The 14546-nt window shown below is 53.3% G+C and overlaps 1 protein-coding gene across 1 annotated transcript in view; it reads right to left on the bottom strand.

Annotated features, from left to right (window-relative positions):
- The window catches only part of LOC146865902 (solute carrier family 71 member 2-like), a 271637-nt gene that overhangs the window by 44316 nt on the left and 212775 nt on the right, over positions 1–14546 (bottom strand). The window contains exon 9 of the mRNA XM_085632831.1: positions 13318–13430. Coding sequence (XP_085488957.1) covers positions 13318–13430 — 113 coding nt within the window. The remainder of the gene's footprint in view (positions 1–13317; positions 13431–14546) is intronic.

Here is a 14546-nt window from a genome sequence, read left to right as displayed (position 1 = left end):
AAGTCTCCCTCCCATTCCGCCCTAGATGTGCACGCAATAACCGGCGATTCTTTTTGCGTGATGCTGTAGATACGCGTGATCAGTTTGCGAGGAGATGGATTCGCCAGTACATTTTCTAACGCAGGTAGGGCAGTAGGCGCCTCGGGAAAGGACATATATCGAGCGCAACAGCGGCCCTAAGCTGATAATACAGCAGCGCGTCTGATGCCATGGGTGCACGCGTATTGCACATCTGTTGTAGCGTTATGAATGTGTCATCTGGATGTAGATCGGCACCCTTCTCTAACGCATGTGTCTTGGCCTGTGATGGAATCGCTTTGTCCATTAGGGGAGTGATCAAAGGGTTACCCCCTAGTGGCATAGAGGGAGTGTACAGTTCTCTAAGTTGAGCCTTCTTTGCTATCCCTCTCCAGGCCCACCTCATGGTTTCTACCGTGTCTATTTCTAAGTGTGGTCTTTTGTAGGGCTGATAGAGTGCCGTGTTCAGCGGAACAGAAGCCACTCTGTTAATTTCTATCGCCACGTGTGGTTGGAAGGGCGTTGGGTGCTGCCAGAAATGTAAGTATTGCGCCTGGGCGCTATAGGCATAGAACTCGAAGTCTGGAGCCCCCAGTCCCCCTTGAGTAAATGGTAGTGTCAGTAGCTTCCATGACGCTCTGAGCTGCTTTCCCGCTCACACCAGTTCTAGAATGTGTAATCTTAACTTCCGGAAGAAGTGTGTTTTAAGCGGCATTGGTATGTTTACAAATAGGTATAGAAGTTTGGGTAAGATTACCATTTTTATGATTGCTATCTGACCCATCAACGACAACGATAACTGTTTCCATTTCTTCACTTTGCTTTCAATCCAATCTACCACTGTGCCGTAATTAGCCAGCCATATTTCGTGGAGTGATCTGCTTACCCGTATTCCCAGGTATTTAACTTCCCCGCTCGCCCACTGTATGGGGAATTCCGTGTCCACCTGAGTAGTGTCATCAGTGAGCGAAAATATCACGAATTTAGACCAGTTTACCTGGATTCCTGTAAGCCCACCATAGCGGACTATCTCACGCATCACTTCTACGAAGTTCTCTTTGGGGTTTGTTAGATATATTATCATATCATCTGCTCACATTGAGATTAATAGCCCTCTGGAAGTGAACCCTATGCTTCTGTGCGTATGATGCTGGCGGAGCCTGGCCGCCAATGGCTCTGTTGCAATGGTGAACAGCAGTGGCGACAGTGGACAGCCCTGTCTTGTCCCCCTTGTTATTGCGAAAGGCTCAGATATTTGCCCGTTTATCCTGACTCGTGCCATCGGATTCGTATAAAGCAACTGGATTTGTTTGAGGAACAAAGGGCTAAACCCCATGCGGGCCAGCAGGACAAAGAGAAACCTCCATTCCAAAGAATCGAACACCTTAGTGGCATCCAGCATTGCAGCAATCGCTTGCACATGAGGGGCCAGATAATGCAGAAGTCCGAAAAGCGTTCAAGTTATGGACGGTGGAGCGGCCAGGTATAAAACCAGACTGGTCTGGCAATGCTATCTGCAGCAACATTGGTTGTAGCCTGTTAGCTATGAGTTTGGCGTAGATCTTGGCATCTACATTTATTAATGAAAGTGGGCGGTAGGAATCAGGTGCCGCGGGGTCTTTTTCGGGTTTCAACAGCGCGACTATAGTAGCCTCCCGCAGCGTGGGGGGGGGAGGGGATGCCCAGGACCCGTAATTCACTTTGGGCGGAGCCCTTTTGAATATGGCGCCACTCGCTTAGGTGCTTTGCATGTTAGCAGTCTCCAGCACCTGCATGACCGAAGCACTGTTGTGCACTCTTTATATCAGCATGCAGCAGCAGCGTTGAAGACCTCCCCCAGGCAGGACGATTCTTTCTTATATCGGCGCCTGTTGGACCAGGCCTCGTGGCGTGGTCCTTACCCCCGTGGATTGTGCCCGTTCCCCGCCCCGGCCTTCACGGGCCCCCCTTCCAAACTGCAACGAGACCCCTCATCCCGAGCCGCACGAGGTCGCATACCCCTCGGGGCTCCGCCATCTTGTTGGCATCCACGTGACTCTGTGCGCCAGCCGGCGTGACCCCGCTCAACCCGGCCTCGGCCCCAGCGAAGCCCCGACATCGAGGCACCAAGAACTGGCCAGGGGGTGCCCCATGAACCATTCACCGCCCCCGGCGGAGGACAGTATCGATGAGACCCCCAACTGTCCTCCCATCCCTAGGTGTGATCGCCCTGCAACTCTCTTGGGCCTGGCGCCTCTCCTGCTGGGCGTCTGGCCACCTCCACCCGGCCTCTCCGCCCCCCCGGGCGCAAGGGTCCGGACATCAAAGGGCTCCAGACCTATATCTGGGGCGACCCCGCCACAGATCGGCAGTTGTATCCCGGAGTCGAGAGCCCTGCTGATCGAATCGCGGCCGACCCTACGGAGAAGAACTCTTGCTTGAACTACCACGAGCCCTGCAGACTGCGTCGCGGCTCCTTCTTGTAGAAACCTTGAAGCTCCCCGGAACATCGGGGCCCTGCTGACGCTGTCGCGGCCCAACCTCGCTGAAACCTCCCTCGGAGCCCTGCTGACGACGTCGCGGCTCGACCCCTCCGAGATCCGGAGGTCCTCCAGCTTGAGGATAAGAACTGGGCCCCAGGTACCCTCGTACCAAGCTCCTGCCAAAGACTGTCCCGCTACCCCTACCCTTCCAAAGAGACACTGAGACTTTTGGTGGATCCCTCGATCCCTTTCGTGTAAATATTGATTCCGTAACCTTTAAGTGCTGATAAAGAATTGCTCGTCTTGAGACAACCTCCTTGAGTCCTGTGTGGTGGTGTTACTGTGCTAGTACGTTATAGGGGAAGGATCTCTCAGGAGGCTTCTCTGCAGCGCTCGGCTACTTCGTGCAGTGTGAGGGCCCCCCCCTGGTGGTCTCGCCGACTCCTCGGGGTCCGCCTTCCAACATTTGGTGGCAGCGATGGGATCCGAGCCGAACGCAGTACGTACCAGCCAGTACCCACTAGCTACCCATCCAGTCAAACAGTAATCATGAGCAACCAGGAGAATAACGCGACCATTGAGTTCCAGCTCGAACGGTTGGAGGAATATACGCACAAGGAATTAAAACAGTTCTGCAAGGACAAAGGCATTGCAACCACCGGCCTAGGTACCAAAGAGGAGATGCAGAAAGCCCTGAGGACCTGGCTGGAGGCCGAGGCAGGCCACTCCCAGGAAGAAGGTCCCTTGCCCCTGACTGAGGCCACAACAACCGCACTGACTCCGGCAACCGGAGGGAGAAAGAGCCTAGAAACCGGCCTCTCCGAAGAAGAAATACGAGAGCGGGAGACGGTCCGGAACCACGAACTAGAACTCGCACGACTGCGGCTGGACGGCGAACTCCACCTGGCGGAAAAGAAACTGGCCCTAGAGCAGCTACGGCTTCAAGAGGAGATAGAAGAAAAGAGACGGCACCGAGAGTTGGAGGAAAAAAAACTGACCCTTGAGCACGAGCGAAGTCTCAAAGAGCTCGAAATCAAGGCCAAGAACGGGGGGACCAACACCCCCAGTACTAGAGACACCCTACCGCCTACCGAGGCCAAGGTACATATCCCGAAAGAGGTCGTCAAGGAGTACTATAAGAATGACGACATTCAACAATGGTTCAAGGCCTACGAGGTGGCCATGACCTCTCATCGGGTGCCCCGAAAGGACTGGGGCGCCGGCCTGTGGGGGCGGTTCCTGAGTGAGGGTCGAGACACACTGCTCCAGCTGCCGGAGGAGGTGATGACCTCCTACGACCACATGAAGGAGGCCCTGCTCACCCGCTACGGGCTAACCGCGGAAATTTACCGCCAGCGGTTCAGAGACTGCAAAAAGATCCCGGGTACCACCTGGGTGGAATATGTGGACTTTTTCAGCCGGGCCCTAGAAGGATGGATCAAGGGTAGCAAAGTCACCACCTACGGGCAGCTGGTCGACCTCATCGTGTGGGAACATCTCTCCAACAATTGCTTCGTGGAGCTGAGGCAACACCTCCTCGACAGCAAGATGACCGACCCACGAAAACTCGCCGTCGAGGCCGATCGATGGGTCAACTCCCGAGTCCCCCGGAACTCAATGGGGGAGTACCAGAGGAACCCCTCCGGACCCCCCCGCCAACGCGGTGGAGGGGGAGGGCCGAACAGGAACCGGGACCCCCCCGCCGGGGCCCCCAGGAGCCCCCCTCGAGGGCCACCGAAGCAACACCTCTCCCCGAGCCTAGCCCGAAGGGGGGCGACCCCGGCCAGACCCGGACCACGGCCACCAGTAACATGCTACGGCTGCCAACAAACCGGACACTATGCCAGCGACCCGGTCTGCCCCCTGAACCGAAGAAGCGGGGCCGGCGGGCCCCCGCCCCGACAGCTGGCGGCCGCCGCCCTGGGAGAGGGAGAAGAGGAAGAAGAAACCCTCGACCGAGGGACCACCGAATGGGAGCCGGCAGCCATGTCCCTGGTCTGCCTGGGTAGCCGAGAAATGGTGCCCTGCACCCCCATCCCAAGCAACACCCAGAAGTACAGGCAGCAGGTCACCGTCAATGGACAATGGGCCGAAGCCCTTCGTGACACCGGCGCCAGCGTCACCGCTGTCCGCTGCCACCTGGTGACCCCCGAACAGATCCTACCCAATGTGCTGTGCCCCGTCCGGACGGCCGACAACAGCGAAAGCCTGTGCCAGATGGCCCTGGTCCCCTTCGAGTGGGGAGGGGTGACCGGCCTGCTAAAGGTGACGGTCCGCGACGACGCACCCGTAGACTGCCTCCTGGGGAACGACTTGGAGAGTTCCCCCTGGGCTCAAGTAGAGCGACGAGAGCACCTCCGAATGCTGGGACTATCAGAATGGGCCTGCGCCATCACCCGGTCCATGACTGCCCCGGCCCCACGCTCATCCTTGGCCCCCGGTGCCGCCCAGCCCGAGGGGCTCGCACCACCCCCCGCCGGCGGCGAGGGGGAGGCGGACACCGACCCTGGGCCTAGTGAATCCTCCCCCGAGGAGATTGCTTCCCCGTGCGCCCTACCAGAACTTGCACAATGGCGACACGAGGGGGGCCCCACCCGGGAGCAGTTCCAGCAAGAGCAGCGGTCCTGTCCCTCTCTCGAAGGGGTCCGACAACAAGCGTCCGCACAACTCAACGGGGACCAGACCGGCACCCACTGGGTCTACTGGGCCGAGGGCCTGTTGTACAGTGAGCAAAAAGTGGCAGAACTCGGGGCCAGCCGCGTGTTGGTGGTCCCCCTCCGCTTCCGGGAGTTCCTGCTTAACCTGGCACATGACGTGCCCCTCGCCGGACACTTGGGGCAAGACAAAACTTACAGCCGTCTAGTGACCCACTTCTACTGGCCCCGGATGCGGAGAGACGTGGACCACCACTGCCGGTCCTGCCAGACCTGCCAAGCCAGCGGGAAGACGGGGGGTCGGGTCAAGGCCCCCCTCCAGCCCTTTCCAGCCGTCAGCACCCCGTTCGAACGGGTCGGGATCGACATCGTGGGGCCCCTGGACCCCCAGACCGCCCTGGGCCACCGCTTCATCCTGGTCCTCGTGGACCACGCCACCAGGTACCCGGAGGCGGTCCCGCTAAGAACTATAACGGCCCGTGGTAGGCCGGGCCTTGATGGGGATCTTCTCCCGAGTGGGATTTCCCCGCGAAGTGGTGAGCGACAGGGGCACGAACTTCATTTCCAAATACATGCGGTCCCTGTGGCAGCAGTGCGGGGTCACGTACAAATTCACAACCCCCTATCACCCTCAGGGGAACGGACTGGTTGAGCGGTTCAACAGAACCTTAAAGGGAATGATCCAGGGCCTGGAAGAGCCCCTAAGGCGGAGATGGGATGTCCTGCTGCCGTGCCTCCTGTTTGCCTATCGGGAGGTCCCGCAGAAGTCCCTGGGGTTCAGCCCGTTTGAACTATTGTACGGACATCCGGTCCGCGGACCGCTCAGCCTGGTCAAGGAGGGCTGGGAGACGAAGCTCCAAGGCGCCCCTCCTGACGTCTACCGATACCTCCTGACCCTCCGAAACCAGACCCACAAGTTCCGAGCCATGGCCGAAGCCAACCTCGAGGCCAGCCAGGAGAACATGAAGCGGTGGTACGATCGGAACTCCTCCACCATCGAATTCGAGCCAGGCCAGAGAGTCTGGGTCATGGCCCCGGTTGAACCCGGCGCCCTCCAGGACAAGTGGACCGGGCCCTTCAAGGTGGTGGAGAAGAAAAGCCCCGTCACCTACCTAGTCGACCTGGAGTCCCCCCGGAACCCCCTCCGGGTTCTACATGCTAACAGGCTCAAACCCCACTTTGCCCGGACCGAACTGAGCCTGCTACTGGCGACCGACGAGGGGGGCGAGGACGACTCCGAGCCCCTGCCCGACCTCTTGCAGTCCAACGTCCATGACGGATCCATCAAAGGTGTCCAACTTGCCTCTTCCCTGACCCCGGAACAGCGTGACGACTGTCAACAACTGCTGCAGGACTACGCAGCCCTCTTCTCCCTCACCCCGGGGGTGACCCACTGGTGCGTCCACGACGTCGACACCGGGGAGAGCCCCCCCGTGCGACACCGAGCCTACAGGGTACCCGACCGAGTGCGGGCATGCATCCAGGCCGAAGTAGCAAAGATGCTGGCCCTGGGGGTCATCGAACCCTCCGACAACCCGTGGGCCAGCCCTGTCGTCCTGGTACCAAAGGCCGCAGCCCCCGGCCACCCCCCGGAGTTACGATTCTGCGTAGACTACCGAGCCCTGAATGCAGTGACCAAGACGGACGCCCATCCTATACCCCGGGCCGACGAACTCATCGACCGCTTAGGGGCCGCCCGCTACCTGAGCACGCTGGACCTCACCGCCGGGTACTGGCAGATCCAGCTCACCCCCGGCGCCCGAGAAAGATCCGCCTTTTCTACCCCGGATGGGCATTACCACTTTCGGGTGTTGCCCTTCGGAATGAAGAACGCCCCGGCCACTTTCCAGAGACTGGTAAACAAGGTTTTGGCCGGGCTCGAGGCCTTCAGCGCGGCCTACTTAGATGACATTGCCGTGTACAGCAACCACTGGGCGGAGCACCTCCTTCACCTCAAAGCCGTCCTGGCCGCCCTCCAGCGGGCCGGGCTCACGATCAAGGCCAGCAAATGCCAGATCGGCCAGGGATCAGTGACCTACCTGGGCCATCAAGTGGGAAGCGGGCAGGTGGCCCCTCTCCAGCCAAAAATCGATGCCATCCAGGCCTGGGAACCCCCCACTACCCAGACAGCTGTCCGGGCTTTCCTGGGCCTCACCGGATACTACCGGCGGTTCATCCGGGACTATGGGAGCATTGTTGGCCCCCTCACAGAGCTCACGTCCAAGAAACAGCCCAAGAAGGTGCACTGGACACCCCGCTGCCAAGCAGCCTTCGAAACCCTCAAGACAGCGATGTGCACTGCCCCTGTGCTGCAGGCCCCTGACTACAGTAAGGAGTTCGTGGTGCAGACAGACGCCTCCGAGTATGGGATCGGGGCCGTCCTGTCCCAGGCCGATGAAAAGGGGCTCGACCGACCAGTGGCCTTTATCAGCCGACGGCTACTGCCCCGGGAGCAGCGATGGAGCACCATCGAGCGTGAAGCCTTCGCTGTAGTGTGGGCCCTTAAGAAGCTCCGGCCCTATCTCTTCGGTACCCACTTCCGGGTCCAGACCGACCACCGGCCCCTGCGGTGGTTAATGCAAATGCGGGGCGAGAACCCCAAGCTGCTGCGGTGGTCCATCTCGCTGCAAGGGATGGACTTTGCTGTTGAACACCGGCCCGGCAATGACCACGCCAACGCCAACGCCGACGGCCTGTCCCGCTTCTTCCGCCTTGACGAGGAGAATCCCCAAGGAGATGGGTGACTCTCCATGCCTTCGGCTGGGGGGGGGGGGGGACGCCTGTTGGACCCGGCCTCGTGGCGTGGTCCTTACCCCCGTGGATTGTGCCCGTTCCCCGCCCCGGCCTTCACGGGCCCCCCTTCCAAACTGCACCGAGACCCATCATCCCGAGCCGCACGAGGTCGCATACCCCTCGGGGCTCCGCCATCTTGTTGGCATCCACGTGACTCTGTGCGCCAGCCGGCGCGACCCCGCTCAACCCGGCCTCGGCCCCAGCAAAGCCCCGACATCGAGGCACCAAGAACTGGCCAGGGGGTGCCCCATGAACCATTCACCGCCCCCGGCGGAGGACAGTATCGATGAGACCCCCAACTGTCCTCCCATCCCTAGGTGTGATCGCCCTGCAACTCTCTTGGGCCTGGTGCCTCTCCTGCTGGGCATCTGGCCACCTCCACCCGGCCTCTCCGCCCCCCCGGGCGCAAGGGTCCGGACATCAAAGGGCTCCAGACCTATATCTGGGGCGACCCCTCCACAGATCGGCAGTTGTATCCCGGAGTCGAGAGCCCTGCTGATCGAATCGCGGCCGACCCTACGGAGAAGAACTCTTGCTTGAACTACCACGAGCCCTGCAGACTGCGTCGCGGCTCCTTCTTGTAGAAACCTTGAAGCTCCCCGGATCATCGGGGCCCTGCTGACGCTGTCGCGGCCCAACCTCGCTGAAACCTCCCTCGGAGCCCTGCTGACGACGTCGCGGCTCGAGCTGAGCAGAAACCATCTTGAGAGCCCTGCTGACCTGATCGCGGCTCTCCACGAACTGAACACCAGAGCCCTGCTGACGCCGTCGCGGCTCGACCCCTCCGAGATCCGGAGGTCCTCCAGCTTGAGGATAAGAACTGGGCCCCAGGTACCCTCGTACCAAGCTCCTGCCAAAGACTGTCCCGCTACCCCTACCCTTCCAAAGAGACACTGAGACTTTTGGTGGATCCCTCGATCCCTTTCGTGTAAATATTGATTCCGTAACCTTTAAGTGCTGATAAAGAATTGCACGTCTTGAGACAACCTCCTTGAGTCCTGTGTGGTGGTGTTACTGTGCTAGTACGTTATAGGGGAAGGATCTCTCAGGAGGCTTCTCTGCAGCGCTCGGCTACTTCGTGCAGTGTGAGGGCCCCCCCTTGGTGGTCTCGCCGACTCCTGGGGGTTCGCCTTCCAACAGCGCCGCCAGCACACTCCGATTGCCTCAGGCCATTCAGCAAGGTCCCGACGGTGCAGCAGGCCGCACGCCTCCCACCGCCGCTCGGGGCTCCCATCAGCCGCTCCCGCTTGCAGCGATCTCACCTTGGTGCAGGCGCCGGGTCCGCCAACGGCAGTCCGCGGCCCGATCCAGCTGACTAAAGCGCCGTCAATTATGCACCCTCCTCCGTTGATCGGGACCTCCCCGGGCAGACTGCAATCGAGGCCCCGGCCGCGAGCCCGAAGGCGCCGGAAGGCCGCGCCATCGTCCTCTACGCCTCCCGCTCAATATGGCGGGTTTTCGCTCCTCTGCGCCTCCGATTCACTCACGGGTCAGTCCTCCCATGACAAGCTCTCTCTCCTGGGGCAGTATTAGCGGATATTTTACGGATTAATAGTTCTCAGCCGGCAGAGCCGCTCTAGTGCGCGGCCATGTCGCAGCTCGGCGAAGCCACGCCCCAAGGACAGAACAGATTAAATGGTAAAGTCAGAGGTTTATTTGTGAGTTTGGTTAAGAATTAATAAGTTGGACAAGTGTTTCCACCTACAACCTTCTTTTTATCCGTGCCAGATGCATCACAAGTGTACATGATACCATTAGATTTCCCAGTACCAAATTCCTGGGGTGATGCAATGTCCATAAATGTGCAAACTAATTCTTACAAGGCATGCAATCATGCATGCTTTGTCTGATGTTTAGAATGAGACTGATGAACTCTTTGAAAAAGTGCTTGAACGGATTTACTCAAAATTATAATTTCACTTTGTGTCTTCAGTCAGTCAGACTCGACTGCTAGAAACCGAGCATGTTTAAACACGCGTCTTGGATAGACCCTAGTGCCGTCAACGTTTGGAGCAGTGGAGTTCTCACAATGTCAGGATGCTAAATGATTACAGCGCCTTTCACCGTTTACAATTGGCAAGTCAAACTGTGCCGCCGCTAAAGTCTATCCAAGACGTGTTTCAACGCGCACGGTTTCAAGCAGTCGAGTCTGACTGACTGAAGACACAAAGTGAAATTATAATTTCCAACAATTGGATTAAAGGTCCACACACATTTTTCGGATTGCGTATTTCCTCAGAACTTTTACTTGCAAAATCAACTTTGATACAATCCCAGGATAAAGGGCCCTCTCTCTACATAAGAAGGTTGTTGTTCTGAAGATCGTCTTTTAGATGCATAACGTTAGACAACAGAAACGGCAACCAACATACCCACTTTCTTCGATAATAACTTTTAATGTAATTCTTTGCCTAATGTGCAGGAATAATTTTTTGTCTGCAATAGACATCAGAAAGAGGTATTGTACTTTAGTGATATGTTGATGTTTTTTATTTGGAAAATTGTGAAAGCTGTCACTTTTGTTTCTGTAAAGACTGTATTGTACCCTTGAAATCCATGAATATGATCATACATTTTCTATTTATAAAGAATACATCCGTTTGGTGTAATCAAAGATGGGTAAATCATATACAAACTATTTACATTTATATATGGGAATCCACTTTTTGGGATTCACAAATGTTATTTTTAATTGTTTCTATATAGTTAAGTACATTCCCTTGTAGGTACCTGTACCAGTTAATAAATACTAAATAGCGATGGCACTAAATTGTCCACAGGCAGTGTCGGTTATGATTAACATGCAGCAGATTATAGCACTGGAAATGAACTGGCTTTTGTTAGCAATCTCTTCTCTCTTTCAGTATGTTTACTGAAGATGTTGACAAAGTTCTTCCATCTCTTCCGTCTAGAAGCAGTTGCACTAGCTATCGAAAGAATGAGTGCTGGCATTGTGCCAGAAGGAGGTCGCACTCCTTGTCACTGTTTTCCTGCTATGCCTAGCCACTTGCACTTCTCGTGTGGAAGAGGGTCTGTTGTGGTACCCTGGGTAATGGTCGTATCGACAACCAAGGAAGTGTTATACAGTCTGTTTTAACAGGGCCTTAAAAACAGTCTACTCCTTTTTTAGAGGCTGTGTTTTAAGCATGGGTAAATACTGACAAGATCTTTGTTTTGGACACTGATTCAATGTGTGAGTGATTGTCTTATTACAGAACCATGTTTACACTATACTGCGTAGCTGCCCTCTGGATCATGGCATGATGAGCAAATGTTTCATCCAGAGGAGACGAAATAGGGCTTTGCTGTAAAGGTCCCTCATTGTCTGGCTTTACCATGCCCTTAACAAAACAACAAAAAAAATCTTCACTAGATCATTCAGATCCAAACAACTAGACCTATTTCACTACTACCTTATTTATCCAAACATACTAAGAAAACTATCTCACCAGAAAGAATTTAGACATGGCAAAGTAATAAGCTGGTGGGTTACCTCTACCATAAATAAACTAGGAATGATGGTGAATGAAGGCAATGAAGGAATCCTATTACCCTTGGACCTCTCCACTGCCTTCAACACCTTCAACCATGCTATCCTGCTACATCCCCTTTCCTCCTTACCAACTGGAGGCACTGTTCTAATGTGGATATCAGCTTTTCTCACTAGAAGATCCCAAACAATTTAGCTAAGCCAATATTGTATTGGGGAAAATAAGTTGCTCAGAGGAGTACCGCAGGGAGCTATAATCCCTTCACTGCTATTTAATCTTTGGTTACCCTCCCAAAAGCCTCCCTAATGCACAAATGTAAGGTGGCAACCTACTTTTATGTTGACAACACTCAACTTGTCTATCAACCGCTTGGCAACTTCTCTGAGTCTCCACCAGATTTCCCATAAGTCCTTGAAACAACCCAAAACTGGATGCAGAGAAACTTTCTGAAATGGATTTCATGCAAAACATAAATTCAGTCCATCTATACTAACTTCAATAAATTGAATCAATCACTTTGGCATGATACTTTAGGCCCATGTCTTGAACCAGTATCCTCGGCATAGAATCTTGGAATCACCCTGGACATGAAAAAACTGATGTTCTATTATTCTATTCACAAAAAGTGATTGCAAATGATGTACAGACTTTTGGTGAATGAAATAGTATCTTGCAAACAGGCCTCAGTATTAATAGGTCGGTTCCCAGAACATCCTGCCCAAACAGGCTACGATTTGTGAACTCCCTGTGACTGTCTGCCATTACAGGGATGGTGGCCAGCAAGGGACAGCAGACCATCATCCCTATGGCTGCATTCCAAAAGGGGAAAACTTTTATTTTTTAAGAGCCTGTGTTCACTAAAGGTATCAGTGCTGCTTACGAAAAATAAATCAGGTGTAGTATGCAGTGGTTATATGGACCACTACCTTTTCTCAGCGAAGTCATCAAGCTGATACTGAAAGAGGAAGCCAGCGACCCCATCTCATTTGTGAATCAGCAACCACCCCAACTTGGGGGCTTATAACTCAATGGTTTGCAATTGGGATTTCAGTCATAAACCATAGATACATTCTGTTACAAATTGGAAATAGGAGGGGGATGCCCCTTTCACTACCCAATCCTATTTGTCATTTGGAAAGGGCTTCTGTACATGAAGAAACCCCTTTTGCTGTCCCAAACCTGTGATTGTGGCAATCACAGGGTTTACAACCACAAATGGGCTTTGTAAATGAGACCCTAAGTACTGTTTTGAACCTCAGTTATCTGCTGTAACCAAATCTTGCATTTTTCATTTTAAATAACTGAAAAGTATTTTCCTCTTTTAATCTTTTTCACACAGAATGACAGCTGACAATGCTTTCATTCAGTCTCCGGTAGATAATGGCAATGCTGCCTATCTTGGCCTACTTAAGAAAACTTATACTGTCTTTGTACCCATAGGGGCCCTGCTGAGGGACCCCAAAGTCGGATTCCAACAGCCTTTCTGTGTCGGAAAGGCCAGCACAGAAAGGCTGTAGGAATCAGCCATCGTAATCCCTCGGATGGAAAGAGCCACCCTTGGGATTACTGACCCCTTTCCGAATGGCAGACCACATCATAATGGGTCGGTCGGAAAGGAATCCAAACGGGACATTTCAATGCTGTTGGAACGGCTGCAACCAACAGTCAGAGCCGTTTACAACCACAAACAAATTAACAAAAACGGGTGTAAGATAGTTTTACTAATTAAAAAAAGAGGCAGATCAGTGATATGGTGACACTCCTTCTTGTAAAGAGTTTTATTTACATAGCTCAAACTTTTTACCTGTTGAAACCTGAAAAGTTGCTTTCGGGCTCAAAAGTGTCTACGTATTGCAAAACAAAATAGTAAGGTCTGTCCAACTGTAGCTGTGTGCTTACCAATGCTGGGATCCAAAGCCGTACCAGGCCAGCTGGAGCATTTGAAACCCAAGGCCAAGGAGGACAGTGTTCTTGCTCCCAATCGATCTCATCAGGATACTGAGAAACACAGTCTGCGAACAGCAGGAAAGATGGGAAATCATTTTAAACTGTAAAATCACATCCAGGTACAACTTCAATGACGCACATAACACTTGCTGCATCAAGTTGTTATGTAGGATTCTGAAAACTGACTTGCACACGGCTACGTATCTTTAAACCAAGTTATACATTGAATTTAAGCGAAGACAAACTACTAAGTCAAAGGCATTCATTGGGACCAAACTACAAGTTTAAGTGCTCATGTCCCACCCTGCGTCTTTTTACAACTCGTTCAATTGCATTAAAATGCCCCACATTTTGTCAGTTGTGGACTGCATCCTGTGGAGCAGCTCCTGCTGCAGGATCTAAGATATCTTCGTCCTGGCCTTGATCCCTGTCAATCCATGTCCACCAGTGATCACTGACCACCTCGTTCTGTGGAGTTATCACAGGCATGCCACTGCTTGGCTTGATTTTGTGCCTCACAGCATGGCGTAGTCAAGCCTCCAGATTTGCAGAGATGAGAATAGAAGCCTAATCAAAACAGACATAAATACCACTAATAGATTGCCAATGGAATTCAAACTTCGCTACTTAGCTTGACTGCCTTAAACAGAAATGTCAGTCATAACCTTTCACCATTTAGACACAGGGAATCGGCTGTAGCAACCACCTTGATAGGCATATGTGTCTCTAAAGAGGAAAATCTTTTGAATGCAGTATCAACTCAGGAACATTGGACAACAACAAGGAAAAAACAAGATATTATTTCTTAGACTAAAAAAAAAATCTCCAGTGGAACACAAACTTAATTCCAGGGTCTCTGATATTAACCACCCATTATATATTTGACTATGACCTAGACAAAGATCATTGGCCGCTTTGCAGCTGCTTAACCACTGCTCACCACAGCTTTTTACCTTAATTCCGAAATTTTTGAAATACTGTATTAGCAGCAGAAGAGGAACAGAGATATGCAGGACTGCTTAGGTCTAATAAAATAGGATTTAGCAATGGTTATAATAGCCATTTTGCTCAGGACCATCTACATTACTTAAAACCATTCTTTTAAATATTTGAAAGAGTAATCTAGAGAAAAAAATTCAATAGTGATCACATTTCCCTCCTTCTAATACAAGTGTTTGGCA

Source organism: Triturus cristatus, chromosome 2_1, assembly GCF_964204655.1.
Source record: "Triturus cristatus chromosome 2_1, aTriCri1.1, whole genome shotgun sequence".
Lineage (NCBI taxonomy): Eukaryota > Metazoa > Chordata > Amphibia > Caudata > Salamandridae > Triturus > Triturus cristatus.
The sequence above is the reverse complement of the archived record's forward strand: the minus strand, read 5'-3'. Positions and strand labels throughout refer to the sequence as shown.